This window comes from Anoplopoma fimbria, chromosome 13 (assembly GCF_027596085.1).
Source record: "Anoplopoma fimbria isolate UVic2021 breed Golden Eagle Sablefish chromosome 13, Afim_UVic_2022, whole genome shotgun sequence".
Classification (NCBI taxonomy): Eukaryota; Metazoa; Chordata; class Actinopteri; order Perciformes; family Anoplopomatidae; genus Anoplopoma; species Anoplopoma fimbria.
In genome coordinates this window covers 19,357,863-19,371,749 of record NC_072461.1, presented here as the reverse complement: position 1 = coordinate 19,371,749, position 13,887 = coordinate 19,357,863, and the positions used below count along the sequence as shown (strand labels likewise).

The window sequence follows — 13,887 nt, the reverse complement described above, 5'->3', positions numbered from 1 at the left end:
CTCATTTAAAGGGGAAGTCGTCTTTTTTTTAAATGTCCATCTTCTTCAGTGTGTAAATATCGGCCCTCTAGGTACTTTACATGTCTTTGTATTCAGTGTAATTAAAGAAGTGAAAGGCTTTTTATTATTATTAAAACAGTAGACCTAACATATGCACCATAACAGCACATTATAAGCTGAAATGACAGAGGAGGTTACAAAATCTAATTCAGGGCCTTAATTATTCAAACTATACAGAGCTTTAAATGTTGCATTTTTAGTGAATACAGGTGCAGACGGTGGGGAAAAGGGTTTATAAGGCCTCATAGGGTTTTATATCTTTGAATATATTAATGACTAGTAGATATTTAACGACTAGTAGATATTTATGATAAAAACAGGATTTTTTTAAGTGTGATCTGTGATACAAGCGAAGAGACCAGAGAATGTCCATCTTCTTCAGTGTGTAAATATCGGCCCTCTAGGTACTTTACATGTCTTTGTATTCAGTGTAATTATTAATTTAAAAAAATGCGTTTTCAATTAAACATAATTGTTTAAACTTATTTTAACCTATTGTATTATTCTTGAAGTGAAAGGCTTTTTTTTATTATTAAAACAGTAGACCTACCATATGCACCATAACAGCACATTATAAGCTGAAATGACAAAATCTAATTCAGGGCCTTAATTATTCAAACTATACAGAGCTTTAAATGTTGCATTTTTAGTGAATACAGGTGCAGACGGTGGGGGAAAAGGGTTTATAAAGGCTCATAGGGTTTTATATCTTTGAATATATCAACAACTACCATTTTTGCAGTATATATATTTATGATAAAACCAGGATTGAGCTGTGATACAGGCGAGGAGACCAGAGAGGCGGTGCGCGCGCTTTGGCAATGTGTGCGCGCTTATACGTAGGAAATTCGGCGCGCGAAAGCTGTAACAGGAAGTGAGAGAGTAGCTGAGGGGGAAACGGCGGCCAGTCTGGGATTTGAATCTATCTAACTACTTCCATAATCTACAAACATCTAAATTAACATGGCAGACCCGAAGGTGAGACCACGCATTTTAGTTCATCCAAAGCCTTTTCTTGGCCCTCAAATCGGAATTTACTAGCAAAACCTGGTGTTTTATGTTTTAAAGTTAGTAAAGGAAGCTGCGAGCCGCAAATGCCGACAATGATGTGTTTGGTGATGCTAGCTAAGCTAACGTTAATCACAATGTATTTAAAGGGCCATAGGGTGCTATGAAAGTAGGAAATGCTCCGTGCCGGAGTGGGTGCTCTTGGGGTTGGATGTTGACGGTGTGCAGCCAGTCAGCATGTTACCTTTAGCATCATACGCTGATCCTTAGCTAGCTTAGGTAGCAGGGCGCTGGAGCCAGTGACTGCGTATTATCGGGCTGTTGTCAGTAACAATGCTACTTTGCATGAAGTGTCAGCTAGCCCCAAAATCATGTAATTTGAATGTCTGTCAAATAAACTGTGGTATTAGTTAGAGACACCCACCGTGGTGTGAAAAGTCACGAGATTAGCGTTAGCTCCCGGCTAGCCTGCTAGCAAAAGGCCTTGTTAACTATGGTGAGCTAGGAAACTACACAATGAGTTGTCTTACTGTAACTAAGTTGAACAACTCTTTATGAACAGTGATGAGGTTAAATGCAGCTGCGACAAACTCAAATGTTTTATGACATGATGTATAACAAATCATTAAAGCCACCAAGGTCCATAAAATAAATGATAATTATTGCATTATAGTTTAATGTCTGTAGCATTTGTATAGCTTCACCTTAGCTAAGTTGCTAACTAATTAAGCACAATGTAGAAGAAGGGTTTCCACCCAGAGGAAGGAGAGTCTCCCACGTGTGCTTAGTTTCTTATAAATGACAGTTATTCACATTGGGTCTTTTTTTACACTTTCTCACAGGTTATGAACTTGCGCCCTTTGTGTGGATTTTGGATGAAGAACATGTGTTCCTTCCATTTTTGTAGCATATATTTAGTCGTTAGCACATCACCGTGAGAACATCGCAACCCCAAATTGAATTAAAGATGCTTGGCTCAGCAAAAGTGATTTACTAAAGGCTCTGCCCGTTCCCACACAAAAGCTATACTTAACCAATGAGCTCTTAAATCCCTCCATTGAGGCATTCATGGCCAGTTGGTCAATTGTCAGAAGTCATTTGGTTCCAGTGAATGTTTAAAGAATCACACCTACCTATTCCACATTTCTAATTGCTTCAACTTACTCTGAATGTCTGACACAGATATGTTTATTTTTTTCTTTAAATTAACGCATCCACTGCTTTTCCTTCTAGGACCAGGAAGAACATGAAACCACTGCAGAGAATACAGAGGACTCTAATCATGATCCCCAATTTGAGCCGATCGTGTCCCTTCCAGAGCAGGATGTGAAAACATTAGAAGAAGATGAGGAGGAACTCTTTAAAATGTAAGTTGTTTAAATACCCTCCGACTCCTTTGTTCACTCGCATGTTATTTTATCAAGTGTTGTAATCTTATATACATTTTACAAAGCAGCCAGTATATTGTGTGTGTGTGTGTATATATGTTATCAATACCATATCTTTCCCAGGCGGGCTAAACTATATCGGTTTGCCTCTGAGAACGACCCACCAGAGTGGAAGGAGAGAGGAACCGGCGACGTCAAGCTGCTGAAACACAAAGAGAAGGGCACAATCCGCCTCCTGATGAGGAGAGACCGAACCTTGAAGATTTGTGCTAATCACCACAGTGAGTCAAGTTGGCACTTATTAAGTTGATATTTTACGTATTGTGAGAAAAATAAAAAAATTTCCACGAGCAAATGTATGTCAACAAGCAATATGTATGATATATATATTTTAAGTATATCCTGTATGAGCTGAAAGGCATCCAATTTAAAGGAGCCAGTAAAGAGGATTAATAGTTTCCCCAAGTGTAGGTAAACATGGAATACTGGTTTTGGTAACAACGGAAATGGCAGAAAACTAATCAAAATGTTTAGATTATGCAATTAGCCGTTAGCAAAAATCAGTTCATCAATTTCCAGTTGATTGTTATGAAACCACTTAATATGATGACCTCATATATTGTAATGGCTTTTATCTCTGCCTTCAAAGTGTTTCTTTATTCCCCCTCTTGTGAATAACAGTTGTACCTACCATGGAGCTGAAGCCCAATGCTGGCAGTGACAGGGCATGGGTGTGGAACACACTAGCAGATTATGCTGACGAAAGCCCCAAACCTGAACTCCTGGCAATACGCTTTTTAAATGCAGAGAGTAAGTATTTATACGCCAAACCATTGATTTAAGTCTGATGCTATAGTGATCATCACTGACGTGACAAACTCCTGGAAGAAGTCCATTTTTTGCATCTAAACTTGCTTATTCATGCTACATTGGCAATCATACAGCAGCACCTTGATGTGAATGTTCACTAACTCTGTTCTGTTTACAGATGCTCAGAAGTTCAAGGGGAAGTTTGACGAGTGCAAGGAGGAGGCCAGAAAAACTCTAGAGGGAGAAGGTACATGAAACTAAAGCCATATTCCTTATAGAATATAGTTTTTCTGCCTTTAAAGATTAGAGGCGGGTTATATGAAGTATGTTTCTCAACAAACTAGAAAGTTCTCTGATATGCGTTTTTTGACTGATTTGTATTAAGTACTGTTTTAAATCAAATTCAAACTAGTGGTAACATATCTTGTGTGACAAGTTTTATGAAAATGCAGACTCACTCTGTTCTTAGCTGTTCACTCCGGCTTCGAACTTTTTCTGTCTGCTACATGAATATGCAGAATATATCAGTTTACTAGCTTTCTAAAAGGCTGGTGTCAGTATGTTCTGCTACATTACAATTCAGATTTATCAGTTAAACGCAGCAGGTATGCACCTTCACTGGCCTCACAACCCAATTGTCAACAATTTAAACAATTCTTGATGCATTTCAATATATCACATAATTCCTTTTCTATAACACTGCATATTATTTTTTCCCCTCTTTTTTATTTTATTTAGAAAGTACTTTCAGAAATCAGACTACAACAGTCTATAGTATAAAAAGCTGCATCTTTTCAACACCAGTATCTGTGTACCAGTGCATAGATATTACAAAAAATATTGTCAGAAAAAAATAATAATAATGGTTTAAGTCACTGCATCTCCAAACAGAACAACCCCACAGTTGAATTTCAGCCTGCATGCATGTTTTTATGCCCACCATCTTTGAAACAGCAGCTTATATTTGTAGTGAGAGCAACAAGTTAGCGGATTGCTGAGTGTTGAATGCTGTCTCTACTACTACTACACACGTGCACAGTGTGTGTGTGTGTGTTTGTGCAAAGTTCTGCCCACGGTGAAACAAAGGAGAAAAATAAGCGTACAAGCAAAACAGTTATGACCCGTACTGAGCTGAAATGAATACACATGCCCGACTTTGTTCTGTCACTGCATTGATGCAGAGTCTGTAATGCCCGCATCGCAATGCATCTTATAATTGGGACATTTTCACACCTCTAGTTAACTTTTTTTCTAGTATGATCAAATAAGTAAAAGGCCAATTGGTCAACGGAAATTCATATATTGCATACAGTGCATGTAAGAAGATGTGCAATATTCTTAAGACAATGAGTTGAGATGCAAAGTAAACCACTAGGAATGTGATCTGTGAATACAAATGTATATGCTTAGCAAATAAGTTGTGTTGAAACGTTCAAAGCTTTTATTTAACCGCACATTCACTGTTTCACCACAGGCGACACTGATACCGCAAACAAAGTGGCAGAGAAGCTGGAGGAACTCTCCGTAAAGGACAAGGCGTCAGACGAAAAGAAAGAGGTCAAAAAGGAGACTGAGAAGAAAGAAGATGAGAAAAAGGAGAAGGCTGAGGAGGAGAAGAATTGAGAACCAAGAACTCGCTTTGCTGATCTTCAATTTATCAGTTTTTCCTCTTTTTCTACAATAGACTCTAAATGAACTGAATTTGGACACTTGCATATTATTAGTTTTTTTTTATTTTTATTATCTGTTTTGCCTCAAGATCACAAGTCCTTTGATGCCACTGGGGGGGGGAAATACAAGATAGCGAATTTCAATTTATGAAAAAAAAAAAAAAAAAAAAGAAGCCGACTCCTTTCCCTCTTTGCACCACACCATGGAATGCAATGCTTTCCATCCTTGTCATCAACAGTTCTGTGTTACATTTAACAAACTGTGAAAAGAGGCTTGTGATAGTGATAATTCCCACATTGGGGTATTTTTTTGTTTTGTTATTCTGAAGCAGAGTTTGTTTGTAGGCGGAGAGGATAATGTAGCCTGCTTGTTAGCAGCACAGAGTCAGGGACCAGGCGTTATGGAGGTGCATTATACATAAAACATCCCATGATGCATCTCAGTGGGCCTTCTTACCCTGTCCATGCTTCCACTGTTAGAAACGGCAAGTACGGTGAAGACTTCTCAGTGGATGCCTTGTAGAAGTAGGTCTTTTTTGGTTCCTCCTTTCATTAGTTCTGTTGGGAACTGAATAGAAGAGGAATCCACTCCAGACAGTCGAGGGGCATCAGATGTGTGCTGCAGATCGCAGTGTCCACTGACAGCTAACTGATAGGAGAACAGATGCACTTAGCTAAGCATTTCCTTTTTTTTTTTTCATTTAAAGTCCAAAGTCAACGGTTCATCAGAGTTTGGTACAGCTATGCTCTGACCTAAGTTTTCTGTAGATCGTAACATTCCCAGACTTAAAGCATGTAGAGTATATGTAACAGAGTGTGCCCTATCTGATCTGTGTGCTCACCACCCTCTCCTTTTCTTTCCACTAAATGAGTTCTTAACCTTGCCTCTAAAGTGCCAGTGCATCTGTAAATACATGTATATGGATGAAATGTTGCTTTTCATTTGCACTCAAATGATTTGAAGTTTTTCCTCCACCTTCGAATAAAAGCTGTCAAAGACCCAATTGCGTTCATGTAAAAATCACTTGAAGCTAACGATAAAATGTGCAGTTATAAATAAAACACGATTGTGTTGAGGGTTGTAAGAGGAGTCAAGATAATGTGAGTGGTTATGTGCATAGGAAAAAGTAAAGTCAACTAAAGTAACATCTATGGAATATAAAATGCTGTGAATGTTGTGCAGTTGTTACACATTGGGCCTTTTTTAACAAAAATCACTCAGAGTTGGAAACTTTATTTACCGGTACTCTGCTCGGATCGGGAAATATTTCCTCTTCACAAAAATAGGAACATGTACATTTATAATATATTCCATATTTTAATACATATTGAATTTTCTATTTAGATTTCAGAAAACAAAATCAGCTCATGGCTGATAAAACAGATTCATTACTGACTGTCAGGAATGGTCCCTGACCTGCAGCGATGTCCATCCCAAAAAAAGAACATTGGACCAATGGCAGTCATCTTAAGGAGGAATGACATCGAAAGTGTTTTTTATCTTCATATGTGGTCATGATAGACGGGGGGTGTTTTCAGGCAACTGAGCAGCTAACAGTCTTTTTCAGGTATTTCAAGATGTTCCAGTTAGCTGTTCCATTGACAATTACCCATCAGATCTGGCCTAAAAAAAAGTATCCCTGTATACCACAGCCTTACAACAGAGACAATGTTTAACAATTCAGATATACATGACTTGAATAGAGTATCCTGTTATCATGGTAAGGCAGCTGAGTGTATCCTTAGAAGGGAGACCATACGAGCTAGAAGGTTGTTACTATGGTGAGTGTTGATATCGTCCAACCTGTCAGAAAGCAAGACTCTACAACAGCTTCTGGCCTTCACACTCAGGAGAAAGAAATCTATGAATGCACCAGAAATGGGAAGAAAAAAAGATCCTGTAGAAAGCGGGCATTTCATAATGAAGCAAGATCATTACCTTGTACGTTGCCCTTTCTTTCACAACTTTCTTACCCACTCCTACAAGTTTCCCACATGTGTCACTCCTGCCATTTTTCTGCTCCGTACAAAACACAAACGTTAGCTCATTGTCCCTTAGTGTACAATAGTGTTTCACCGAGCCACATGTCATTGTGTGTGTAGCTTTTCCTCTTAAAAGGCAACAATGGTTTATTCTTCATGCAAATGTAGCTGGACCAATTCTACCAATTTACATCTATGTAAGTTCCGGCATGTTTTTTTTTTTTTTTTCATATTCAGTTGGTGCAAAATATAAATTAAAACTGTCAACTTGGATTTTATCAATAATTTTTTTATGGTCGAAAGTAATACATGTTCTGTGACTTTTTTTTCAATCAGCAGCAAAAACACTAATAATAAAAAAAGTGTTGCATCTCTGAGTGCCGGGTAATACTGGAGCTGTACCAGACAGCTGCTGCAAATTGATTGATTTGACATTTTCAGTCTTCGTAATGTCACTGTGACATAGTAGCAATGTCACCCATTTACTGTCTCTGAGAAATGAAGGAGTATGTAGCCACTTTTGACACGGAAATCTCAAGGCAGCATCTGTTGAAAGCCCAATCCTTGACTTGTGTACAGCACACATTGGCAATTTAATGACCGTTCACGAGTCAACGACTGATTTAAATATTTCACTTGCTCAAATCACATATCTTGTAATTTACATTTCATCATACCAAGGTAGAATAAGCTATATTTATGTTTTTTTTTTACCCATTATAATGACCTCACTTATTTACTGAATTTATAATTTATTAAGAAATAACTCCACTCAAAATAAAACATCCATTCCAGGCTTAATTAACTTTATAAAAAAATGTATCAAACATAGCTTTTGAAAGGCTGGCTATATAAAAAGGAAACAACCCCATTGAAAAAAAAAAATACAAAATAATAAATGGATGACCAGTTATATTCATTTTACTACATGGGACAATGGCTTGTTTCTCTACACCTCTCTATTCATATGATAATAACACAAACAACTTACACACTAAACAAGGTATCTATTTTTTTTTTTTTTTTTTTTTTGACAAAACAGAAACAGAAAGTTGTTTTGGTTGTGAAAGGCTGGACTCCGATTTCTTGGGATGAGGTATTAGAATATTTCTGGATGCCAATATTTCTGCCCAGCACTTGTGTCATGGGTCATGTTTAAATCACCTAACTGAACTTCACTAAGACAAACAGAGGCCTATGATGATGTACTGCACCGTTGTGATGTGAATAAAGGGGGCTAAGCTGTATTCAAGCCCTTATAATCTGAGACATAGAAGGAGCCATTCATCATTTATGAATTAATATCAACTAGGATCTCTGCTGGTTGCATTCATTCCTGAGAAATTTGTTTTTGATAAGCAAGGAATTTCATTTTTATTTTTATCTTGTTATCAACACGCCTTTCTCAATACATTTTGAATGCAACCACCAGACATGATACGAGGACTTCCCCTTCTGGATATCCCCTTCCCCAGCTTCTCACCTCAATAATCTTGTGTTACCTGCAAATGCAGTTGGTGCTGATCTAACTGATCGGTCCTCCATCATTTCTCAAAGCTGTACAACTACGCTGGAGATGGCATGAACAGTACAAGTTAAGGTGAAGCACCTTGACTTCTTGAGATCAAATGAGTTGGAAAGGACTTTAGTCTTGTCACAGAAGAGTTTTAATTCACCTGTAGTGTTTTTGTTCAGCATCAGCACTTGCTAGAGGAAAGTTTGTGTGACATTTGGAACGCTTCATGACCACAGCGGAGAGACAACAGTATTACGACCCTCTTACGACCAAGATGATAAGCCACAAAATGATAATGACAAGACACTCCTCACTCATACAGCCTGCAGCGGTATCAACTGACAAACAAAACCCTCCGGTACGAACATACACAGGCATTTGGCTAGACGGACCCACACAAGGGCAGAAACATCCTCTGATTGGACAATTAATCCAAAACAGGGGGCGCTATGTGCCCCTGACTGTCCGTTATCTTCACTAAAATCAGAGAATATCTCATCAGCAGTGTGGTTGTTGTCATTGGAGGTGGATGCAGTGTTCCTGCTCACACTGATATCTCATATGTGGTGCCTCCTACACCCGTCACCTTTTTGACGTTACTGTGGCGACTGGGGCTGATGGTGGAACCCTGGGCATTGGGGTGGCAGTCCATCTGCCCGTTAACTTTCATGGCCTCTCTGAGTGGGAAAAAGAGAGAAGAACAAGGATAAATCATTCAACACAAAGAGGCGAAGAGATAAAACACAAACAAAACAATAAGCGTTGTGGCAACATGCGGATCAATTGTCCGGACGATTTCAAACGACCAAAACAAAAAAGCAATATGGATGACTAGTTGAGAGTGTACTTGTTAGTGAGGCAGAAGACTTGGAAATGTTAGAAGAGTAGGTGAAAAGCATGCAAAAGAAAAAAGAAATGAGAGGAATTACACAACTTTATTCATTCGTAAAAGAATACAAAAATGGATATTTTACTAGAAAGGCAAACATAAATTAGAACAGAACATAAGAATTCACACCAGACAGTTACTTAACATGAATAAATGGACATTACAGTTTAACAAATACCATACACTTTATACAAATGCTATACGTTGCCTTAGTAAGGGCGAGTACACTAGTGCCCATGTACTGCTGGCTGTGTCCACCAGAAGGAGCAGGGTTTCCAGTGGGAATACATTCAATGCCCACCAGTCCCCTTTTGGCTCACTACAATGCATGCAGTCCCGCAGGTGTAACGTTAGGATTCATACCTTGGGCCCCCCAGACGAGATGACTCTGTCCTCTCAAGGGCACTGATGTAGGAGTGTTTCTGGTGGGAGTAGGAGGGGGATCGGGGCATAGCAGGAGAGTGGGGCTGATGGGCCGGGGAACGATAAAGGCCCTCAGGGCAAACGGCCCTGCTCTGGTTGCTGTTGCTGCTACTGTGATCTGTGTGCAGGGAGGTGGACGAAGTCCTAGGGGCACGACCCAGCGTGGAGCCGGCATGGCGCAAAACGGGGGTTCGTTGCCCATAGCTCACCAGGCCGACCCCCATCAGGTTGTCCCTGGAGCCTCCATAAGCTGGGGGTGTTGGGCCTCTGGAGCCAGGGCCACGAGGCCCATCCGGGTAGCAAGCATTGGGGGGTAGGCCATAACCCCCATCAAACACGCCAGAGTCCTGGGCATAGATATGGGTCTGGGAGCGCCCATGCAGTATCTGCCGTTTTTCTCTCTCCTCTATCTCCTTTCGCTCCTGGATGGAGGCCATGATGGTCTGGGAGAGGTTGTCATAGCGCACCGGGGATGGGTCCCTGTCCTTTAGGTGAGGGGATTGCCTGCCCACTCCTCTGGGTGGCATCACTGGACTGTAGGTGGGGGCGACCTGATGCCTCTGCAAGTCAGTTTCCCGGATGTGGCACATTTTGGTGGGCAGGTAGGGCGAGTGGAACCCCATGGAGGGCATACCACGATGGGCCATGCACTCGCTGGCAGCGGCCGGGGAGATGCTGGGGTTGAGCAGGCTGTCATAAGACAAGCTCCCATTACGGTTGGAGAGCGTGTTGGGCGAAAAGACGCTCTTGTACGGGGTGGAGGTGACTGTCTGCGGCTGCAGGGCTGGAAGCTGGCCCTTCTCTGGCCGGCGGTGACCCTGCTTCAGGCTGAGTGAGTGGGAGTTGATGGGGTCGGCGTCCAGCTGGAGGGGAGAGGACTGGAAGGTGCGGTGGAGAGGAGTATTGGTGTACTCAGGCAGGTCCAGGTTGGGCTCAGATCGGTAGTCATGACCACGGACACCCTCTTCCAAGATGGCCGAGTTCTTCCGGTCATCTGGCATGACAATCTGAGCAACAAAAAGGCAGAATTACAAGTCAAATCAAAGTGGAAATATGATAAGTCCTTGTCCTTAAAAGCTGCTACTGAGACTTTTGCAACAGGCAACAAACCCCAGGCTATATGGTAGAGCTACTAATCATAGTAACATAATGATATTATATTAAAAATATACTTCTCACATAGAAATCATGCCTTACCTTCTCTCCAGCAGCGTGGTAGTGGACTTTGGGGATGGTGCCAAAGGACGGTCTGAATTTGTACATGGCTGGAGTGGACGGGTGGGTCTTTCCAGAGAGAGAACTGTCTACACCACAACAGAGAAAGAAGACCAGAGTTAACATTGTGCAGGTTATAGAAATGCCACTATTATACCAGCACTGATTGAAAGTCAGTCATGGGAGAAGCAACAAGACCCGAGCTGAATTTTATCATCAGGGTGTAGGGATTGAGTTTTTGAACCACACAACATCACCATCCTTACTGAATGAAAATGAATTGGAGTGGCTGGGTAGTCAGTCAGAACCTGTTCTGTGTCCTCTCATTTGCCTTTAAAAAAGGGAGGCGATCCATTTAGACATGCTGCAGTACTTTGAAGTACCACCAGGAAGTGATAGTGCTCCATTGAATAGCAGAAAACCGTCACTCGCTGATGTAATGCACCAGGGCTCTGGAGATCCGCTGGAGGGAACCTGCTCTTGTGGGTTCCCACTATATTTGAATGACTATTAAAATCAACAGCATAAATAACACGTTACCACAAGCTAAGGCTCTCTGCTGTCAAACCACCACCACAGTAACAGGATATGTCACAGTTCCTAATTCACACAGATGACTTCTAAAGGCAGTCAGTCTTTTTTAGTTCCTGATTCTCGACCATATTCATCTCCCATCCCTCCATGTTATTGCTACACGCCACTAGGATTAAAAAAAGGTGGTGATTCATGATGCAATAACTGACTCTGAAGTCTCTCCATTGTAACACAAATCTTGTGCTGATTCAGTGAGCAGGATTTGCCTCCCTATTACAAATCACACCTATTCTCTGGCCTGGCATTAAACAGGCCATTGACCTGCCAGTGAGACAGACATTTATCACGCTAAACCAGAGGCAAGTCACACACTGGGATACTGGTGACGCACACAGGCAATTTGGGGAATTGTTGCTTGGCAAGAAAGAGAAATGGGATTGGTGATGACTGACAGAAGAGAGGGGGAGAATTGTCACTGAACAACAGGGACACTTTGTTCCCGTGTTTCTTACCTTCGCTGGAGGTCAGCTGACTCTTCAGCTGGTTGTACCTGTCAGCTTTGGGCGGCAGCGGTGGCTGGGTTTCTTTCTCGTCGAGGCCGTCCAGGCTGCTTTTGGACTACAGGGAGGAGAGCAGGGTGTTATAACATCCAGGACAGGTGGGGGAACAGCAGATGAAATAGAGAAGAGCTTGAGTTAGAAGTAGAAATGCACCAACCAACTCTCAGTTGGAATTGGTGAAAAGATTCCACACTTGGTGAAAAGATTCCACACTTGGTGAAAAGATGTTCGCGTTGAATTAACATTTTTCTTCTCAAAAGAGCATTCATTTGTTAAAAAATGTTTAACTGCTGTTGAGTACCCAACTTTTTTAGCATTGCATACATTTTAAAACGCAAATCGATGCAGCAGAACCAGAGATGTCTTATTTTTTATTCCACCTTACTATTCTTCTATGTCAAAACCTGAAGTCCACATTATCCACAATGCAACTCGTCTGCCAACAGCTGATCCATTAATTCCAGTGTGTTTTGCAAGTAGCAGCTAATGTAGCCTCGAGCTGCTAGCCTCCAGCAGAAACTCTTCTTTCTAATGCAACATACATAGATTAGTCTTTAGGCCCAACTGACGCTGACTCCAGCGACATCACTTTGTGCTTTGAAATTACATGAGTACATTTTACATGTAAAGACAAGATAAGATAAGATAATCCTTTATTAGTCCCGCAGCGGGGAAATTTGTGCTATGCCTGCTTAAAAGGACCATGAATTACCTATATCAAACATTTTCCAACTCTGCAAGATCATTGAAACGACTGGCTGTGGTCTCTTAATCGTTAACTTTTTGGAGATATGTTTGCTTTCAAAGTCCCTTAAAGATACAAGTTTATCCCTTCGTTGTTAAAAAAATAAATCCAATTCATTGTATTTTTTGTTTTTAAATAAATAAGTGCCCTTGAGAGGACAGAGTCATCTCGTCTGGGGGGCCCAAGGTATGAATCGTAACGTTACACCTGCAGGACTGCATGCATTGTAGTGAGCCAAAAGGGGACTGGTGGGCATTTAATGTATTCCCACTGGGAACGTATAGATTCATTTTCCAGCAATCTGTGACTCTCTTGGCTTTGATGTGAAGCCTCTGATAATATCCCGTTTTAAAAATGAGGAAATTCCCTAATGAATGTGACTTTAGCGAGTTACTGTATCCTTTTATATGTTGCCTTTAGTAATAAAAAGTAGGTCAGTTGGATGATGGAGGAAAAAGCTCTATAGTAATTGTGAAGAATTCACCTTGGAGCTGGTGATGGTGCTGTGGATGCCGTTGTCGCTGAGCTTGATGGTGATTTGCCTCTGTGACAGGTCAGGTCTGATGAATGGGGGCTGAATTTTGACATGGGGCTTTTTCCTGGGGTCCAACATGTACCTGCATAGAAAAAGAGCAACAGGTTCTCTCAGAACAAACAGATTCTTTATCGCCACAGGACTTTCCAGATTTATACATTTTAGTATAGTCCTGGCAGTCAGCGTTGACATTACATCTGCAGTCTTTAGTAATACTGTGCCTCACTGAATGCAACCAGGATGAAACGTATACAACTCTGTAACACAGCCGAAACAGCACACAATGTACTATTACAGTTATTCACATCAAAGTATACACGACTCATGGAAAGGAGGGGTCTAGTACCTTTGTCTTCAGTAGAGAAACAAACTGAATTTTTCAGAAATTATACTATTCTAGTCTCATTGCACCCTAAACCTTTCGAATTTAATCTTTATTTCTAGATGAGAAATATTCTGTGGTTCATGTATCTCATGTTCACACAGAATAACTTCTAAACATGCTATAAAGATGTATGACCAGATATATGCACTGAATATGTATGTAAACC

At 40.8% G+C, this 13,887-nt stretch overlaps 2 protein-coding genes and 1 non-coding gene across 3 annotated transcripts in view; 2 read left to right on the top strand and 1 right to left on the bottom strand.

Moving 5' to 3' along the window:
• Window positions 1-877: 877 nt before the first annotated feature.
• On the top strand, window positions 878-5,060 carry ranbp1 (RAN binding protein 1). Its single transcript, XM_054610444.1, has 6 exons — window positions 878-1,038; window positions 2,302-2,435; window positions 2,580-2,737; window positions 3,138-3,266; window positions 3,445-3,513; window positions 4,741-5,060. Exons 1-6 carry the CDS (start codon window positions 1,024-1,026, stop codon window positions 4,887-4,889), a joined length of 654 nt encoding a protein of 217 aa, XP_054466419.1. The 5' UTR covers window positions 878-1,023; the 3' UTR covers window positions 4,890-5,060.
• LOC129101885 (small nucleolar RNA SNORA77) lies at window positions 3,715-3,843 on the top strand. Its single transcript, XR_008531702.1, has one exon. It is a non-coding gene; the product is annotated as a small nucleolar RNA SNORA77 (small nucleolar RNA).
• Window positions 5,061-5,617: 557 nt separating the features above from the next.
• Window positions 5,618-13,887, bottom strand: part of zdhhc8b (zinc finger DHHC-type palmitoyltransferase 8b) — a 59,112-nt gene continuing 50,842 nt past the window's right edge. Inside the window, exons 7-11 of the mRNA XM_054610443.1 lie at window positions 13,286-13,418; window positions 12,009-12,114; window positions 10,945-11,051; window positions 9,688-10,754; window positions 5,618-9,112 (exon numbers count right to left, since the gene is read on the bottom strand). Coding sequence (XP_054466418.1) covers window positions 8,980-9,112; window positions 9,688-10,754; window positions 10,945-11,051; window positions 12,009-12,114; window positions 13,286-13,418 — 1,546 coding nt within the window. The 3' untranslated portion in view covers window positions 5,618-8,979. The remainder of the gene's footprint in view (window positions 9,113-9,687; window positions 10,755-10,944; window positions 11,052-12,008; window positions 12,115-13,285; window positions 13,419-13,887) is intronic.